Source organism: Furipterus horrens, unplaced genomic scaffold (assembly GCF_987537825.1).
Source record: "Furipterus horrens unplaced genomic scaffold, mFurHor1.1.pri manual_scaffold_9, whole genome shotgun sequence".
NCBI classification, from domain to species: Eukaryota; Metazoa; Chordata; class Mammalia; order Chiroptera; family Furipteridae; genus Furipterus; species Furipterus horrens.
This window is the reverse complement of record NW_028327179.1, coordinates 37,485,606-37,506,813: the sequence shown is the minus strand read 5'-3', so window position 1 is coordinate 37,506,813 and position 21,208 is coordinate 37,485,606. Positions and strand designations below refer to the sequence as shown.

At 38.3% G+C, this 21,208-nt stretch overlaps 1 protein-coding gene across 1 annotated transcript in view; it reads right to left on the bottom strand.

The window, feature by feature from the left end:
* Positions 1–21,208, bottom strand: part of ABCB1 (ATP binding cassette subfamily B member 1) — an 85,468-nt gene that overhangs the window by 53,986 nt on the left and 10,274 nt on the right. Inside the window, 5 exon segments of the mRNA XM_090287272.1 lie at positions 820–991; positions 1,601–1,792; positions 1,858–1,859; positions 3,054–3,108; positions 12,624–12,793. Coding sequence (XP_090143398.1) covers positions 820–991; positions 1,601–1,792; positions 1,858–1,859; positions 3,054–3,108; positions 12,624–12,793 — 591 coding nt within the window.

Sequence of the window (21,208 nt, the reverse complement as noted above, 5' to 3'; positions counted from 1 at the left end):
ATATCCACCCTGTAGAGTAAAAATCTAAAACTTCTTAATACTTACAGCCTGGTTAATTGTATGATAGCCTTGGCTTTGGTTGGCCCTCCTTTATTTGACATCCTTTTGCCACATGAATTTGTAGTACCCTCTGAAAGTTATGTTGAACCCAACAGAAATTACACACTAGGCCAATCTCACTGTCACTACAACCTACTCTTACATCAAATAAGTTTAAAGTGAACAGCACACCCAGTCTCAAAAGGGAAAATAAGTTTAACTCTGCCTTTGTGATTGGGAGAGAGAACTGAAGGCTTAGGATTTACATACATGTGGGACTTGGAAGTATTTTTAAAAGTTATTTTTGTGCCAATGGACTTAAATATATACAAACATAGAACCATTTATAATGCTGACAGAACTGTAAAATTGATTTACAAATTAAACAAAATCTCCAAAACCAAAAACATTAAAACAAATAAGGTTAATTGAATGGGACATGTGTATTGTTCATTGAACTTGAAGCTGTCTACTGTGTGAATATGCAGCTCTCTAAGAGTTGAGCGTGACTTTTATAAGAAGGAAGAGGATGAAATATGAGAGCTACTCCTTCCTTCCTCATCTCATCCCCAAATAACCCCACAGCCCAGTACAGCATGGAGTCCTGGCAGGGGTAGAACTCAGTGAAGTGGCACCTGCTTACTCCCACTGAATTTGAACAGAAGATTTAAAACCAAGTATCAAGTACAGAGTCAGTGTCATCATTTGGTAAAAGCAGCCTTCCACAGGTGAGGCTGGGGTAGAAACAGGTGAGAGTATGGATTCACAGGCTTCACCTACCTTTGCCCAGATGGCAGCTGACAGGCCAAGAACAGGACTGATGGCCAAAATCACTAGGGTTAGCTTCCATCCCCGGGTAAATCCTATTATAAAGCCAGTGAAAAACGTTGCTGCTGACTGAAAGAACATTCCAATTTTGTCACCAATTCCTTCATTAATTTTGGAGACATCACTAAAAGAATAGATAGTGTTAAAGATAAACATCAGAACTGTAAATGCAGAACTTTTCTGAATCCATTTGATTTTTACATTTGTTTGTTTGTTTGTCTGAGTGGGGTAAATTAGTTTACATCCAGGATCTTGCTCTGATATATCCCCAGAAAGTATCATGCTTTGCTCTACTGTACACCCTCAGAGGATATTTTTTGGGGGTCTGGCAAGTGCAGGTCCTAATTCAGTGCTAGTCACACAGGTCCCCTCATGTCCTGCCTCATGTACTGGGAACAAGAAGATGTGTAAGACATGGTCACTGCTCAGAAGGAATTTAGATTCCTAATGACCTCTAAGTGATGTACTAAGAGCTAACAGGTCTCATACCATCTCTTCATCTTAATAAGAATAAGAACCACCCTGGCCAGGTTCAATCAGTAAGGGCATGTATGGGAGCAACAAATCGATGTTTCTCTCCCCTCCCCCCGCCCCTTACTCTCTTTTTTTCTCTCTTTCTCTCCCTTCCCCCCTCCCTCTCACTCTAAAATCAATTTAAAAAAAGGCATATCCTTAGGCAAGGATTAAAAAAAGAAGAATCACATCTGAGTTCAACATAAAAGTAGGTACTTACTCTATGAGCCGAGTGTTAAGTTCCCCAACATCATGCATGTCAAACCAGCCTATCTCCTGTCGCATTATAGCATGAAAAAATTGTTTTCTGATTCTAAGTATTTGTCTTCCAGCTGCCATGCACCAGAATGAAACCTGAATGTAAGCCGCAACAAGCACACCAGCACCGATGCCAGAGTAGTAATAGGCATACCTGAAAAATAACAAAAATACTGCATATACTCTGTTTCTTAACTAATACATCTTTCCCAAACAGACCTCTCATTTTTACTTTTGTGCTGTCTGGCTGTCTTGCCACAACTAACAAATAAGAAGGGGCTGTGAGAAGCAGGGCCGATGGCAGACATCCCACTGTGTCTGTGCCAGTGCAGTGTGGGATGGTTAACAGTGTGCCTTTTGCTTTGGCTCCAGTTACCTGTTGGGTAATCTTAGGCAAGCTGCTTAACCTTCCTAAGCCTCAGTTTTCCAATTGATAAAATGGAGATAAGAATAGTGACGCAGTTAATGCATGTAATACACTTGGGCAAGCGCCCCAGAGAGTGCTAGGTAATGTGAAAGACATGGGATGCCTTGAGGCATCATGGCACCAGGTAAACTCTGCTACTGCTGCCCTATCTGCTTGTATTATCGCAGTGTCAGCTGACGAGCACTTTGCGGTAGTTTCTGCATGTTGGCAAATGGAAGGAAGTGACAGAACTTGCCAGAAAATGGAACCAAGAGATGGAAATGGTCCCCTGGCCTTTTTGCTATTGATCTGGCAGAGCTGAGAGGCCAAAAGACAATGGAAAATGAAAAATATTTTATATTATCTGCTTAACTGACCTTCATGAGTTATCCTAAAAGTCTTAATGAATCAAACAGCAGTCCTTTCAGCTTAAATTCTAACAATAAAAACCATGAGCATCTTCTCATCAGACCCTTGATCACCTAGAAATGTTGAATTTATGTTTCCTTGCTCTGAGTTTTCCTATATAAGAATGCAAACATCTCTTGTGTTTTACTAAGCTATTAATTTTTAAGTTAAAGACAAATATCCTAAAATAAAACACATCATTTTTATTCATTATTTGCCATCTTCAAATAAATAATGTTTGTATAAACCATACAAAAGCTTTAAAAAGTTACATAATAATCAGATAGTCTTTGGTCTTGCTGTTCACAATTTAGCATTCAACTCAGCAGGAATCCTGTTAAAGATATCATCCCAGAGCTACACCTTGTAATTTACAATGTTTATCAGAGAGGATGTAATTCAAATATTAAATTTTAGTTAATAGATAGCTCAATACTTAATTATTATCCAACTGTTAACAGTTTAGCAAGAAATAGCTACAAAGAAATCCTATTTAATAAGTAGAATTCATGCTTTGAGAATCAGCTGATGTATTTTTAACCATCAGTTTACATTTACTCAAACAAAATATGTTTAAGCATTTATAAGATGATTATAGGACAGTTTAATTCTCCTCAGTATTAAAAAAAAAACTTTTAATATGAATATTGGAAGTACTTGCTTTTATTGGAAGTACTTGCTTCTCATCTTTCAATAAAATGATCAAGTGTCTCCATTCTCTTCAAATCTACCAGATCACTTACAGGAAAATGTGGAATCATTCTCTTCTGATTCACTAACTCATACCTTTGGGCATCTTTTATAAATTGTTCTTGGGTACAAACTTCAAGATATGTAAGTCATTAATGAAAGCTTCCCTGAGGTGAGTTAAGGTTAGAGTACTATATTTATTCTGGGATGTTTTGTTTCATTGTTTAAAATTGCATGCTGTGTTTTAAAAAGAATCCTGTTGATTGATCTCATTGTTGTATCATTACTGAAAACATCCAGGAAGCAAACTAATAATAACAAAGCCATTGAAAATAATGTGATTCTTAATTAATTCCACATTTTAAAAGGCCACTTTGAAACCTAATTTCCCTGTATGCGATATTCTATATTTACCAACACATACCTAAATCTAATCTAGGCTTAACCCTAACTTAAGTACATCTTATGTGGCAAATTATTTTCTTAAAAATATTCTACATTATATCCTCCTAGAAAACTAACAATAGTTATTGTTCTCCTCAAAATTTAAAGTTTTTATCATATGCAAAATTTTAAACATTGCCACAATCAATCTAGAGACAGAAAAGCTTAACAACAGTTAAGAAAATGTCAAATTACGTGGTCATCTCCTGCTCCAGCTTGCTGAGGATTTGTGTACCATTGAACAAACCTAGATCACCAAGACAAAAACAAAACAAAAGACAAAAAAACATTATGGCTCTTTGTTCTCCATTAAAAATAAGCATATAAAAATGAATCAAATTTGTGTTACTTAAGAATTTACACAAAAATAACTCAAAATGATTCCGTTTTAATTGTGTGTAAACATTATAGCATTCATTCAAATCCTTCACTGCTGGCCATGTACAACCAGCCACACACACACTACCTTCAATGAAGTTGATTTGCAAGAAAAAACCCATATTTACTAAGCAGCAGGAATATTAGTAACCTTGAATTGAAATACTTTTGAAGTATCACTTACAGATGACAGAGAAAAAGCTTTTCTAGAGTCTCTGTCATGATAAATAAATATTAGTGCATACCTGATACTACAGCACAGTATTTAAAATCTAACACTGCATTTTTCTAGTTTTTATTTTTATTTAAAACATATAAAGTACAAAGAATAACGTAATAAACACTAATGTAATATTAGTAAATGTTAACTTTGTTAGACAAGGCGCATTAAAACTTTAATACCCCTCCTCCACCAACACACAATAATCACTGTTCAATATTTGGGCGTATATTATTTTCATATTTTCCTTTTCTGTATACATATATACATACTTATTTTAAAAAATAAAATTACAGCCCATATTCACTGGTCAATTTTCCATGTCAGTATTTGTCTATATGTAAATCTCTATTTTTTCAAAATTACATCTATTTCAGTTGTTTCCAATATTCTACTGTTATAAGCAATGCTGCATTAAACATACACACACACATATAAATATCGTCGTCGTCGTCGGCAGCCGTCCGTCTCGAGAGACGATGGTGTAGCTTCTCAAGAGTCTATCTGCACCACCGAGAATGGCTGTGCAGTCCAACTCAGGAGTGACACGGTATCTGTCTCCTCCCGTGTTGAATCGACATCTTGCGATGACGCTGGAGTGTCCTCTCCAGTGAAGCTGAAGCTACAGAGCCTGGGCAGGGTGATATGGAGGGTCTGCTGTTGCCCATGCAGCAGACCCCCCCTCTCTTCGCAGCTGAAGGGTCCAAGGGAAAGACGGAGTCAATACAGCTTGGCTTCAGGTGCGCCGCAGGAGTTGCCGGTGTTGACTACAACGTCAAACCGCCTTAGGGACTCCGGCTCCGGATTTTCTGTCGGGGTTTACTCCCTTAGCCTTTCCCCTGAAGAGGTATGCCGCAAGGCAGCGGAGGTTTTTTGGAGTCAGAGTTTTCCTTCTCTGATGACACATATAAATATATATATGTGAATATATGATAAATATTTTTATAGAATACATTATCATAATCAAGATTGATGGACCATTGGGAAGGCACACTTTTGATCTTGTAATCATTTAAAACATTATGTTAAAATATGAGAGGGCCTAGTTTCAAAGAGTCTGATTTTGACAGGTGTGGGAAAGTGGTCTTCTGGTAAAGGTGGTAACATGAATAAAAGTCTATGGCAAATCTGAAGAATGAGTAAGCCGGTTCAGCTGGAGTGTGAGTTGAGATGAGGTGGATATGTCATTGGAAAGATAATTTGGGCCCCACAGGTATGGTGTATAAAAACTAGTAGTCATTTAGTGGTTTGAGTCTAGGATGACTTAGCTGCCAGCAAAGTATATGATTAACTGAGGTATGAGAGACTGAGACTTGAGCTACTATGATTATTTAAGGGAAGAGGATCTAAGTGAGAATAGAAAAGATGGACAGTATTCATAAGATGCAGAGAGGAAGAAGTTACTGGTCCTAGCAATTGATAGAACAGAAGATGAGAGAGTAAAAATAAAAAAACAATCAAGACGTCAAGTGTGAGCATCTTGAGAATGGTGGTATAATGGTAGGAAATAAGAAGACAGCCAAAAGAGCAGGTCTGGTTAGATGTTAGCTCAGTTTTGAAGATTGTTATTCTTTGTTACCTGGGACATTCAATTGAAGACATCCACTAAGTATTCAGACTATGGCTCTCAAGTTCTGGAGAGAGTTCAGGTCTGAAGATTTAGGAGTCATGTGCTATTGGCCATAGCTAAATTCAGGAAAGAAAAAAGCCATCTTTCCTTACCTGTGAGGACAGGAGGGCAAGTAAGGAGAAATTGGCAACCAAGCACAGAACCTTGGGGAAGATCATATTTAGGGGTAATACAAAAAGTAAGGAAGTAATAAAGAGGTGCAGTGACATAGCAAACATAGCAAAGAACCTTAACTGCTTCATGTTATGTCAAAAAAAAAACAATAAATGTGTCCAGACTGATTTTTTTCTTTATCAGTTATGAGATTGCTTCTGCTCCTTATTTTCAAAGACAAAACAAGATATCAAATAGCTGGGTAAGGATTCTCCTAATCAGTTCTGAAAGATCGCTCATTAGGGATTTTTCTATTTTATCTAACTAGCCAGGAAACGTTTCTAAATGGTTTTGTCACTAGTGTGTATCACTACCAAATCAAGAGAAACCAACACTTGTTGTTTGTTGATTTGTTGATGATGGCTATTCTAACAGATGTGAAATGATATCTCATTGTAGTTTTAATTTATATTTCCCTCATTAGTGATGATGAGTATCTTTTCATATGCCTGTTGGCCATGTGTACATCCTCTTTGGAGAAATGCATATTCAGGTCCTCTGCCCATTTTTTTAAAAATCAGATTTTTTTTTGGTGTTAAGTTACATAAATTCTTTATATATTTTGGATATTAACCCCTTATTGCACATATCATTGGCAGATATCTTCCCCCATTCAGTAGGATGTCTTTTCATTTTGTGGATGGTTTCCTTTGCTGTGAAAAAACTTTTTAGTTTGAAGTAGTCCCATTTATTTATTTATTTTCTTTTGTTTTCCTTGCCCAAGAAGACATATCCAAAAAGATATTGTAAGAGTGATGTTTAAGAGTTTATTGACTGTGTTTTCTTCTAGGAATTCTATGATTTCAGGTCTTACATTTAAGTCTTCAATCCATATTGAGTTTGTTTTTGTATAAGATGAAAGAAAATGGGCCAACTTCATTGTTTTTTGTATGTTTCTCTCCAGTTTTCCCAGCACCACATATTGAAGAGACTATCTTTACTCTATTGTATATCCTTGCCTAAACTGTCATAGATTCATTTACCATTTAAGCAAGGATTTATTTCTGGGCTCTCTTTTATATTCCATTGATTTATATATGTTTTTATGCCAGTACCATATTGTTTCATTGTAGCTTTACAGTAGAGTTTGATATTAGGGATTATGATACCTTCCACTTTGTTCTTTCTGAAAATTTCTTTGGCTATTCAGGGTCTTTTGTGAGTCCATATAAATTTTAGGATTAGTTGTTCTAATTCTGAGGAGAATGCCATCGGTATTTTAATAGGAATTACATTGAATCTGTATATTTCTTCAGGTAATAAGGACATTTCAACAATATTAATCCTTTAAATCCATGAACAAGTTTTATCTTTGTATTTATTTGCATCCTCTTCAATGTCTTACAGTTTCCAGAATACAGGTCTTCTGCTTCTCTATAAGCTCCACTCTTTTAGACTAAAATATTTTCCATATACTGAGAAGAGATGCAGCAGAGAACTGATGACAGCTCGCTTCCTCCAAGCCTTTATTCATTTTGCTCTCTCTACCTGGAGTGCCTTTATCAAAATTTTTCTTCTGGAAAAGATGCCTCCTTCCATGAATGGGCTCAAATATGACCTCCCTTCAAATGGCTTACCTCTAGCAGAGGGACTAACTTTGTCATGGAATTCCATCATAATTGACACATGATTCAAATCACCAAGTCAATACTAGAAGTATGATGGTTTGTAGCTAGCTCCCCCTCCTACTCCTATTGGCGTGAGCTCCTACAGAACTGACTGTCTCATTTTCTTTGTGTCCTCAGTGCACAGCCTGCTCTCTCTGCTGTAATCGAGCCTGTCCCAAAGATTTACAAGTGGTTTCACAGAGCCACCATACATGTGGACCATGTATCAAAATACTCCAACCATTCTATTCTGCATATAAGTGTCCCACATATTTTAAGACTTAAAAAGGATACAGTAGACCATTATCTTACTGCCTGGTAAGGCAAGTCTTTTCTAAACCCAAGCAAGACTTCAAAGAAACCTACAACTAAACAGTACCCACCACTATGACTAGAGACTCTGTACCATTTACAGGTGACTTCACATTACATTTTTATCTGACTCAAATGCTTCATTATGTTTAGTAATTTTAACTACTGAACACCTAAGAGCAGTATATGTTACATGGATACATTCGTGATATCCTAATCAGTAAAATGAGATTTATTATAAAGGTGGGTTTCAAACCATGTTCCAAAGAGACTTTGTGCTAGAAATTGTTTTGAACAGTGGGGATACAATGTATTTTTTCTAATCTCATTGGATTTCTGTGCAAGAAGGAAATTCTTTTGACTTTCAGGCCCCAAACCTCTCATGAAAAGGTATCAGTGCTGAAATATCTAAAATACTTTTCCCCAGAAAATTCTTTTTTCCCCTTTATGCCTTTCTACCCATTTGAGAAGCTGTAATAAACATGTAAACCAGAAAATTAACAAGATAATAGTAAAAACACAAGAGTAATAACTCCTAGTAAATAAATCAAGCAGAATGCTATAGTGACTTTGGGGTAGGCTGGGAACAAAAGGTCTTTCTGAGGGAGAACTAAATGATCAGAGAGACTGGGCATGTTCTGCATGGCCCCATCACTGGAAGGGGCAGGGAGTGTAGGTGAGCTGTATTGCGAAGATATTAAACAATGGGATTGACAGGACAAGAGGGGACCAGATTATATGGGCCACATAGGCCAAAGTAAGGAATTTGTATTGATTGCATACTATGAAATGTGACCTGTGTTTGTAAATGCTCAGTGGGACAGTATGTGCAGAGTTGGATACATATGGGTAAGAGTGGAAGCACAGAAAAGAGTCAGAAAATTAGAGTTGTGGAGGCAAGACATGAGGAAGGTCCTAGGCGCAGTCTCTAGCGAGGCGAGATGTGGTGGTCTATAGGAGGAGTGACTTTGACACAGCCAGGTGGCAGGAGAGCACACTATCAGTTACTGCCCTGGCTTGGGTGCCCCTCTATCACTTCCAGCCAAGGAAGCCTCCCTTTCAGCCATTTTACCTGGTGAGCCTCCATGACTAATTTACCTTTTGGCTGAAAAAAAGCATTCCCTCAGGAGTAACCAAAAAAGAAAAAATTGAACTATATTACACTAATTCTAGGAAAATTAGTTATATTTTAAGTTTTAATTAAAAATTTAAAAATAAACTGTCACACTAAACAATATATTTGCAAGTACGAGTGTATTGCTATTACTTGGTACTAAGTCTTCCAGAAATCTCTAAGAATTATTTTTCTTTTTAAAAAAAAATATAATTTATTTATTTTTAGAGAGAGGGGAAGGAAGGAAGAAAGAGAAGGAGAGAAACATCAATGTGTGATTGGTTGCCTCTCACATGCCCCCAACTGGGGACCTGGCCTGCAACTCAGACATGTGCCCTGACTGGGAATCGAACTAGCAACCCTTTTGTTTCCAGGCTGGCACTCAATCCACTTAGCCACAGCAGCCAGGGCAAGAATTTTTTCAATGAAATGGTCAGCAGCAGAGGAAAGCCTTGAACAAGTAAAAATAAAACAGATCCAACATGGAAATTTTTAGAAAGTATGTACCTAGAATTGGAATATTAGCTAGCATTCTAGTTTGAAGCATACTCATAATGCTGGCCTTGGGGGCACAAATGGCAATGTTTCCTTTCTTTACAATACCAAAGTCTTAAAATACACATTCAAGATCTGCACTTCCCCTATGCACTCATAGTTTAAGTAACAAAATGTAGTTGCTATTTTGAGAACTGGCATTTACAAATAGTTTTCTTGTTCCTCACATGAGTTTTAGACCAGTGAGAGTACAAATGATAAGTATAATGATAAATATAAAAATAAATTATTTTTACTGTATCCCTCTTAATATCAATTATTAACTCATATTAAAACTCAAGTGTCTCATTTTCTCCTTTCCTCAGCCTACAATCTAGAAACAACCATAATATAGTTATGGAGAAAAAAAAGGCCATCAATGTGGATGTACCGTAAGTTGAATAATCAGAGACAAAAAATAATCAAGAACTTATATAAAGAGTACCTCTGGCTGCTAACGACTATGAGACTTGGCAGATTTCCCCCATGTCCTTTAATTTCTGGATTAGCATGGTATCCTCAGTGTTTTCCTTTCTGGGTGTCTCTCTGTTTCCTTCAGTGTATATAGACTTGAAGCCAATCTGCATTGATTCAAACACTGACTAATCACTAACCTATGACCTCAGGCAATTTAAATGTACTCAACCATCTGTGCCCAGTTTCCTCACCCTTAAAGTATAGATAATGGTACCATCCTCATGTGCATGAGGAGAATAAAGGAGTTAATACATGTAAAGCACTGACAACAGTGCTCAGCCCATTTTTAATGCTCAGTAAACATTAACTTTAGTTATTGTTAACAACTGAGTTTTTCCTCAAGACTTAGGGCTCCCTAATTCTTTCTACTTTTCTCCATATCTTATCCCAGGGGATTTAATATACCTTTGAAGCAAATATTCCCAAGTCTCTAGTTCTATTTTTTATACCAAGATCCAGTCTCATTTCTTTTACTGCCTGAATGTCACTCACACTTGTATCCAACCTGTCACCTTCAACACAAAAAGCCCCAAATCACGATTACCTTTATCTTGGCTCATTTCCAGATATTGGACAGTCTCATAAGGAAGACAAGACTCCTCCAGAAATTCAGCAATGGTTAATCTTTGTCCATATAAGTGGAGCTCCCTAGGCCCAAGTCATCAGAGACTTTAAGGCAAAGGTAAATGCTAGCAACAAGATGCAAAGAGTTGGGCATCAGGAAATCAGGTCCATGACAAAAAAGAACAAGACAAAGGCTGGTGTCTGATAATCAGGGTGAGGCATCACATGAGAAAGCTAAGGAGGGGTCTAGTGCACAGACAAAGATCTGCTCTCAAAGAGTTTTTAGAGCTGTCTAGTTAAATCCTATGGTTAGCTTAACACTTTCAGGTCAAGAGTCTTGGCACATCCAAATCTCTTTAAGGAAGGAATACTTCTTGTCCAATAAGAAGGCCTGATCTACCCTCATGGAAATGTTATGGGGTTCCACCTGGTTAAAGTCAAAAAGAAAAAAGGTCTGAGAGTGTCTGGAGCCCCAAGAGTTCAGTAGATTAGTTCTCCCTCCAGAAGCATCAGAGAATTCATTTGCCCTCATCTCTAGGACCAGCATCAAAATCTTTGATGCTATCCCCACGTTTGGTGAATCGTATAAAAGAAAGGTGCCAGTTCAAAGGTGGCACAACTTTTTTGGCAGGTCCCTTTAAATTTCATGAAGGGATGTAATAAATGTGTAAGGCTTTTACATAGCTCAAACATACAATAAAATGTTCTAACTTAACTCATTACCTGCATTCATAGAATTGAAGTAGCCCTGACTTAGGGTAAACAATATGCCCTTCAGAATCACAAAGAAAGGGTTCTTAGGATCCACAGACAGGTATCAGAGGATCCATAAATACCTCAAACTGCTATGAATATTTATGTGCTTGTTTCTGGGGAAAGCATTCATGTTATTCATCATAGGCTTAAAGGTTGAAGGGTCATTGTAAAAGCTACATGGTATCACTGTATTCACAAGTGTATTTTCAAACAGGTATTTTAAACATTTCTACCACTTGAACACACAATAGGTTTTAAGTCTTTGGGTAGCTCTGTTTAAATCAATATATGCTTGGAGTTGATGTGGAAGCTCAGAGTTATCAACCAGACCCTCCTCAATCAAGTGTGAGGAGTGTGAATGTGGACACCCAAAGGATTCTAACAGTCCATTCACCTTTCCATTCTCCCAGAGGACTATTTAGATCCCCTTTCTTTATCAGCCACGGGTCTTGCTTCCTACTTCACTGGGCAAAGTGAAGTAATCAAAAGAAAACCTCCACAAATTCTCACCTCCTCATGTACCCACTTTGGGCACTGACACTCAAATACCCCTTCAGATAGTTCATAGATGAACTACCTGAGCTCCTACCTAAAGCAAGTATTTCTTCTTGAGCATTAGATCCCATCCTGTCTCATGGATAACACTGAAGCAAGCAAATCTCTTCCTTCTCTCTCAAAACATTACCTTCTCCTCTCTTAGGATCATTTTCATTAGCATACAAACAAGGTATTATTTCTCCCATCCTAAATACACACGTGTGCATTTGCGCCCCCCACCCCCCTTCTCTTGGCCCCATTTCTTTATTTTAGCATCTGTTTCCAAAGAGCCCAATCTGTGACATGTCCAAAATTAAATTTCTGTTATTAACTGCCCAAGCTGCTCTCCCCTCCACCTTCTTCATCTTAGTTGATGGTAACTGCATCCAGTTTATCAGGCTATAACCTTTAGAAACATCCTGGACTCCTGTCCATTACACCCATAACCAATACATCAGAGAGTTTTACTGATTCCTAATTATCATTCAAGGTCCAGGTTAGGTTCCTATACCTCTTCCTGAAATTTTCTGAAATGTTTCTGACTTCATAGAGCTCTCTTTTTCTACATATCTCTGCCAGCACTTCCACTGTGTGTACTAATGCTCGTGAATATTATCTTATCAAACTCATTATAAATATGAACTATAGCTCAGACCCTTCCACACACCAAACACACTAGTGCATATTTAGTAATATTACTCTAAGTGACTGATTTTTCTTCAAGCTTCCAATAAAATGGGTACCACCAGCAATACTTACTTAGATTACTTGGGCCAGGAAAAGTTTGGTTCTTTCCCCAATCTGCAAAGCTATCTGTCATGTCTCCAAAGATCAGCATCATGAGGGGGAGTCCAGCTCCGTGAATGATGGCGGCCAAAGTCCCCAGCAACATATATAACCTATCAAGCCAATTCGAATAGCGAAACTAAAAAAAAGAGAGAAAATGTAGAGAATAGAGACAATTAGCACAGTTTCATGGATGGTTTGCGTTACTCTCCATATATACCCCAAATCCAAACATTTCTCAGACTACTACTGCTACCACCCTGGTCCAAGCCAAACTGTTGCAATAACCTAATTAGAAATGGGTGCTTGATTCTTCTATTGAGTTCTGACCTACTTCTTCATATTGAATTCAGTATCTCTTCTTATGCATGAGGTTTGATGAGAGGGATGGAACATTTCTTTGACAAATTGTGAAATTCTTTAATGGTATAGTAATAGAAATATATGATAGTATTTGTATCTCTGATTTCCAAGATAGAATCCACTTTTCATCTCAAATTTTTTTTTTAGTCAAAAAAAATCTTGATTGCCAAAGGTCCCTGTAGGGACTCATTGTGGGTGGGGTCACAGATCTGCTGCGTAATAGCGTTAGCATAAATATAAAATGATTTTAATGTAATTAGGTTTCAATAATGAGGAGGAGGAAAATAATGAACTAAGATGCATGCTTGCTGACCTAGCTGAGTGACTCTGTTTGTTGGAGCATCGTCCCATATACCAAGAGGTTGCAGGTTCGATTCCTGGTCAGGGCTCATGACTTGGTGTGGGTCTGATCCCCCTTTAGGGGACACATATGGGAGGCAACAGATCAATGTTTCTCACATCGATGTTTCTCTCTCCCTCTCTCTCTTCCTCCATCCCCTCTCCTCTCTCTCTACAATCAATAAACATGCTCTGGTGAGGATTTAAAAGATGGAAGCAACAGCAGCAACAACAAAAAGATGAAGAGTGCTTGGCAAAGAAGAGACTTCCTGAGAACACAAAGGGTGGCCACAATGACTGACAAGTGTAGACCTGCACAATCTCTTTTGGAGGCCAGCCACAAGAAGAAAAGAGAGGCTTCTCTGGATCTAGAAAGTGACAAAAACAGAGCACGGTAAGGGAAATTGAATTGGGAAACAACTACTACTTTGCCTGCATAATTTAAGGAACAAGTTAAGGACCGAAAGGAAAACCAAATGAGACAAAACAAAAACAGAAAGAGGATCAAGCCAGTTCCAGCTGTGGGTGTTTATGGCAGATGGTTGTGTGGATGCAAGTTGTAGATACAGTCAGCAGGTCTGTAGGGAGGAAACTGGGTAGAAAGTCAGAGGTCTGGGAAGGTCATATAAACCAAGAAAAAAAGATCAAGATCAAGATAAAAGACACAGCAGAAGAAAATGAAATTTTCACAACTAACATATACTCCACAAAGAGGCAGAAACCAATCTGAAAGTTAGTTAACAAGGAACTTAAAGTAGCAAGTTGTAGGGATAAATGTTGAATTGACAAGTGGAGAAATAAAGAGCAGAATAGTTTTTGAAGGTCCATAAAATAGAAAAAAAAGTGAAGCTGAGTTATAAAATCATTGAGAATTGGAGCCTAGTGTAAGAATATCTAATATATACTTAGGTATTCCCATTTAAAATTTTTCTTGATCTTAAAAAATGTAATCAAGTGAGGTTAAGTTTGGGTTAATGACATACACTCTATATAATCTAAAGATACTGTCCACTTTACAAATTAAAACCTTTGAGGGAGATTGTTTTGGGCATTTTTTTTTTCATATTTCATTGAAACATGAGCTACATTTTACCATTATTTACTTTGTCTTATCTAAGTATTCATTCACCTTCTAAAACACACACACACACACACACAAACAAGTAGGAAGAGATGGGCAGAAACCATTTATCTTCTCTTAGAGACTTTATTAAACTGGTAAAATATCAAATTTCTTAAGAGGAAGAAAAGATAGTTGACATGAAAGGATTTCTCTCATCACCACCTCCACAAGACATTTTAACTCCGAAACTAATCGCTGATCATAATAAAAACAAGCAGGCCATGACTATATATATTTAGTAAATGCTTACTCAATGATGATAAAAGTCAGAGATAAAGAGAAAAGATAGAACTCTTGCCTTCAGTGTTTGTACAGGAGGAGGAAGGCGAAGAAGAAAGTAAACAATATATGTTTCACATGCTTTGACAGCATAGTGTACAGAATAGTGCAGACACAAAATTGAGCAAATGGTCATTCCCTCCTTTGTGGAAAAGTTGCTTCCTCTCAGCTTAGAAAGTTCAAGTGTTTAGAAGCAAGAAGGAAGGCATTTCAGCCAGAAAGAACAGCAAGCAGAGCAGGACCAATAACAATGTGCTGGAGAACATTGTGGCCTCCCAAGCTTGAGGTGTGAGGTGCAGAAGCAGCAAGAAAAAGCTGACCAAGGAGCACTCTTCACTGAATTAGGGCAAACCAGAAAGGCAGGGTGTAGGGAAAAATGGGGCAGAGAAAGTTCATTGAGTCCTGTTTAACTGCCAACTACTGGAAGTTCTACCCAGCAGTATGACAGAGAGAATTCAGAGACTGAAATATAGTTTTGTGACACTGCTAAGTGTATGTAATAGAACTCATGGAAACAGATAAAGTTATATAGCAGCGGTTCTCAACCTGTGGGTAGCAACCCCTTTGGGGGCCAAACGACCCTTTCACAGGGTTTGCCTAAGACCATTGGAAAACACATATGTAATTACATATTGTTTTTGTGATTAATCACTATGCTTGAGTTATGGTTGGGAGTCACCACAATATGAGGAACTGTATTAAAGGGTCACGGCATTAGGAAGGTTGAGAATCACTGTTATATAGGCAGAGATAAAGAGTAAATGGATTAAGAATAATTTGTAGCCCTGGCCGATGTAGCTCAATTGGTTGGAGCATTGTCTCATATATAGGGGAGGTTGAGGTTCAATTCCTGGTCAGAGGACATGCCTACGTTGTAGGTTCCATCGCAGGCAGTGCACATATGGAAGGCAGCCATATACACATACACACACACTTGTATATAAAGAATAAATATAAAGAATAATTTATAGATGAAGAGAGATAAAATGTTGAATGTCCTACGTTGTAGGTTCCATCGCAGGCAGTGCACATATGGAAGGCAGCCATATACACATACACACACACTTGTATATAAAGAATAAATATAAAGAATAATTTATAGATGAAGAGAGATAAAATGTTGAATGTCCTTTTTGATGAACTTGGGGAAAGAGGAAGAAGAGAGAGGAGGTTACTAAATGGATTTGCAATGTCCAGGGCCAACTATTTAACTGTTACTATATTTATAGGTAAATCACCCAAAGAGATGATTGATGAAAATATAGGAAGGAAACTGAGATGAAGCAATGTTCTAGAGAATAAAGGAAACAATTGTTTCAGGAACCCAAGGTGAGGGATCATCAATGTATTCTAAAACTATTATGTGAAATGAGATATGCCTCAAATTACCTCACAGTTTCACAGTTGCAAGGCTGGAGAGACACTTCTACAATGGAGGGATCCAATCTGTCATCGTCTAAACTAAGTGATCAAACTCAGCATCATAAAAAAGTAGAATTCCCTGACATTTGACGTTTTTAGATGTGATGAGACATGAAGTAAATAGCACCCCCAATGCGATTTTCTTAACCAAAATACTTACTATGAATGTCTTAAAATCTTTAGAACTAAATGTCAGGATATAAGAAATGCAAGGCATGGAAGAACAAGTTAAATGATGACATAAGGAAGCAATAAAAGTAGTCCAGAAGGTGAGACAGTCTATACAAAACAACTGGTACAGTCTTTTCAACATGTCAGTGACAATTAAAAAGAGGAGAAAACTGTTTACAATCAGGATACACAATATCCAAATGTCATCACCAATTGGATCCTGCTTTAAACAAATCAATTGTCAGACATCTTTCTGGATATATTTGGAAAAATTTGCATATGAACTGAGCATTACATAACATTAAGGAATTATGTTTATTTTGTTAAGTATGATCACTGTATTATGTTTTACAAGAAAGTGTTTTGTAGGAAATTTTTAAAGAGCTATAAACTGAGGTAGTTACATATGAAATATAACAAAATCTATAAATTGAGTTAAAACGTATGGCAAAATGTTAATTATTAGATATAGACAATGGGTATATGAACATGAATTTTACTATTCTACCTTTGTATATGTTTAGAAATTTTCATAACAAGACTTGGTAAAAGGAAGATGGTTCTCAAACAGGCAAAGGTACATATTTCTTCATCTTAGGCTAGCAGGGAACCAGTTAAGAATGAACACAATGCAAACAAGTTTCCAAGAATTTTAGAAATTTTGGACAAAGTTAAGAGAGTTCAGAATGTCATAGTTATTTGTGACTTGAGGCAAGATTGTTTTCTGGAGATAAAATGGTGAGAGGAGCCCTGGCCGGGTGGCTCAGTTGGTTGGAGCGCCATATGGCACACTAACAGGCTGTGGGTTTCATCCCTGGTTGGGGCGCACACGGGAGGCAACCAATCGAAGTTTCTCTCTCACATCAACATCCTTCTCCCTCCTGCCCTTGCTGTCTTTCTAAAATCAAGAAACATATCCTTAGGTGAGGATTTTTTTAAAAAATCGTGAGAAGATCTGAGGAAAGTGGTAGCATGATGCTGAGTGGGGCAAAAGCCTCAGTGGAATATCCTAGTTCTGTCACTTGCAAGGAAGAAGACTTTGGAGGAAAAAAATCTCTTAATAACCTTCAGCCTCAGTTTCTACATGTATAAAATGAGGACAACACTCATATACACAGTAAGTCTCACAGAGTTGTTATGAGGATAAAAATAAGACTTAATAAGAAAAGCTTTAATTAAGCATTTAATATAATAACATACACTATAAGCAACGAGCCCTGGCTGGTTTGGCTCAGTGGATTGAGCGTCGGCCTGCGAGCTAAGTGTCGCTGGTTCGATCTTCCAGTCAGGGCACATCAGAGAAGGAAAACTCTGACTCCAAAAAACCTCCGCTGCCTTGCGGCATACCTCTTCAGGGGAAAGGCTAAGGGAGTAAACCCTGACAGAAAATCCGGAGCCAGAGTCCCTAAGGCGGTTTGACGTTGTAGTCAACACCGGCAACTCCTGCGGCACACCTGAAGCCAAGCTGTATTGACTCCGTCTTTCCCTTGGACCCTTCAGCTGCGAAGAGAGGGGGGGTCTGCTGCGTGGGCAACAGCAGACCCTCCATATCACCCTGCCCAGGCTCTGTAGCTTCAGCTTCACTGGAGAGGACACTCCAGCGTCATCGCAAGATGTTGATTCAACACGGGAGGAGACAGATACCGTGTCACTCCCGAGTCGGACTGCACAGCCATTCTCGGCGGTGCAGATAGACTCTTAAGAAGCTACACCATCGTCTCTCGAGACGGACGGCTGCCAACGACCAACGACTATAAGCAAGTACTGTTATTGGTTTTAGAAATATAAAAGTTAATAAGACTTTCCAGGAGCTTACAGTGAAGGAGCAGGTTGACAAAAAAAAGTTGGAACACAGGGGTATAAACTAATTATAATCAGAGCCCTTTAAATACAAGGAAATGGAAAATATATGATTAGATGCTGATTGGGAAGAAAGGTGGGTGAACCAGAACCACACATAAGAAAGGTCGATCAGCACTGAAAGTCAACAGTTGGGCTTCCCAGGGGGAGAAAAACAGAAAGTGCTGGCAGGAGAGTGGTTTAGATAATATTGAGCAGCCTGGATGGCAAATATGACCTTACTATGGTGCCTTGTTGGATAGGGTAAATCTATTCATTCATTCACTCATTCATTTAACATTCAGTGAGTAAGACTGGATACCTACCCTCCTAAACCTTGGACTCTAGTACAAATAGTAAAATATCCAAGTACCTACTGAAGTTCCAGGCACTGTTCTAGGCACTTGGAGTGTATCAATGAACAAAACATACAACCCCCTGCCATCATGGTGCCTGGACCACAGTGACAGGCAGGGTCAACTGGCTTAGACTAGCTGAGCAGGGACCTTTTTGAGAAGGCAACATCTGAGCTGAGACCACAGTGACAGGAAGGATATACAACAGTTAGTCATGCAACAGTCTGGGGACAGAGCATTCTAGGTTGGAAGAGCAAATGCAAAGCTTTGTCCTGGGATGAATATAAGTTTGGTGTGTCTCAAGGACCAAACAGAATTACCACTGAGGCAAGAGCAGAGTGAAGGAGAAGAGTCTGTAGTGAAGTAGCGAAGTCAGAGATGAGACAGAGGGCAGATGGAGGGCCTTTTACAGCCACAGGAGGGAGTTTGGGGTCTACTCTAAACTTCCCAACTAAGTGTAAAGAAAAGGCATTAGAGAGTTTTAAGAACAGAACTGAGGTGATTTGATGTGGCTACTATGGATAAAATAGTTTTTAGAAGAGCAGAAATGGAGGGGGAGGACTAGCAGTAAAGAGAGTGATTAAGAGAGCAGACAAAGCCCTGGCTGGGTAGCCCAACTGGTTAGAGTGTCATCCAGGTATGCCAAGGTTGCAGGATCCCTGGTCAGTGCACATATAGGAATCAACCAGTGAATGAGTGGAACAACAAATCTGTCTCTCTCAAATCAATAAAATAAATGAATAAATAAATAAATGAGCAAGCAAAGTCTTGACCAGGTGTAGTATGCAGAATAATGCCCTCCTCCCCGCAAATAGTCACCCTCATCCTAGGAACCTGTGAATATGTTTCCTTACATGGTAAAAGGGAATTTGAATATGTTAGGATTTTAAAATGGGGAGATTACCTTGGATTATCCTGGGTTACCCAAGTGGGCCTATTACAATCACAAGGGTCCTTATAAGAGGGAGCCTAGGGGATCAAAGGCAGGAGCAGGAGAAGTGAATGATGACTAAAGAGGTCAGAGTGATGCAAAGAAGTGGCCATGAGTTTGGGAGTGCAGGCAGCCTCCAGAAGCTAGAAAAGGAAAGGGAATAGATTCTCTCTTAGAGCCTGCAGAAGGAATTCAACCCTGCTGGCACCTTGATTTTAGCTTAGTAAGATTTCTGGCCCCAGAATTGTAAGGTGATAAATTTGTGTTGTTTCAAGTCTCTAAGTTAGTGGTATTTTGTTAGAGTAGCAATAGGAAATGGATGCACAATGTCAAAGGGAAAAAGGATAGTAAAGAGGAATGGCTAAGCTGGACAGAATCAGAAGTTGAGGGTGAAGATATCCATTTGAGTTCATAGCTTCAGAGGTGGGAGTCCAGCTCCTCTCAGCATTTTATCTCCAGAAAACAATCTTGCCTCAAGTCACAAATAACTATGACATTCTGAACTCTCTTAACTTTGTCCAAAATTTCTAAAATTCTTGGAAACTTGTTTGCATTGTGTTCATTCTTAACTGGTTCCCTTCTAGCCTGAGATGAAGAGATATATATACCTTTGCCTGTTTGAGAACCATCCTCCTTTTACCAAGTCTTGTTATGAAAATTTCTAAACATATACAAAGGTAGAATAGTAAAATTCATGTTCATATACCCATTGTCTATATCTAATAATTGTTAACATTTTGCCATACGTTTTAACTCAATTTATAGATTTTGTTATATTTCATATGTAACTACCTCAGTTTATAGCTCTTTAAAAATTTCCTACAAAACAGTTTCTTGTAAAACATAATACAGTGATCATATTTAACAAAATAAATGTAATTCCTTTCTTAATGTTATGTTCACTCAGATTATCATGGTCCTTGTCCACAAATGTAACTTACTAAGGTAGAGGAGGGGTAAAAGTTGTTGAAATCGAAGAGGTCAAAGAATGTTGAGCCTAGGGGTCACTAATAAGGTTACCAAAAATAAAAGAACAATGAGAGCACAGGCAAATGGAGCAGAGGTAATCAAGTGCCAGTGTTCTCCACGGAGGAACAAAAGTAACTAGAAATCAGTAGGTCACCACTAAAAATGGACAGAAGAAACCATCATTGTGCAGGAGTTCTGCATGAAAGCAATTGGAACACAGCTGCATGCCAACACCATCACTGACTCCTGGAATAAAGGGCCAGAGGAACTCAAACTTTATGGGCACAGGTGACACAAGAAAAAATTGAAGAGGTGAAAGGAAAATCAGCAGACTGCAGCAGTACAGAAGCCAACAGAAGAAAGATTATGGTGGACAGTGTCAAGTGCTTACTGGTTAGGATAAAATCAAAACATGTCCACTGAATTTGTTGAGTGGTGGAGACAAAGCCAAATTAAAATATGTTAAGAAGTAACTGGTCCTGGCTCAGTGGTTGGAATGTCATCCCATGCACCAAAAGGTTGCAGGTTCAATCCCTGATCAGGGCACATACCTAGGTTGCAGGTTCAATTCTGGGTCGGGGCACATACAGGAAGTAACCAATCAGTGTTTCTCACTCACATCTCTGTTTCTCTCTTTCTCTCTTCCACCCTCTCTCTCAAAGCAATAAATATGTCCAGGATGAGGATTAAAAATTTTACCTTAAAAAGAAGTGACTGCAAGGTGAAACTGAAACAGAAAGCAAAGGCAACTCTTGTGTGGGA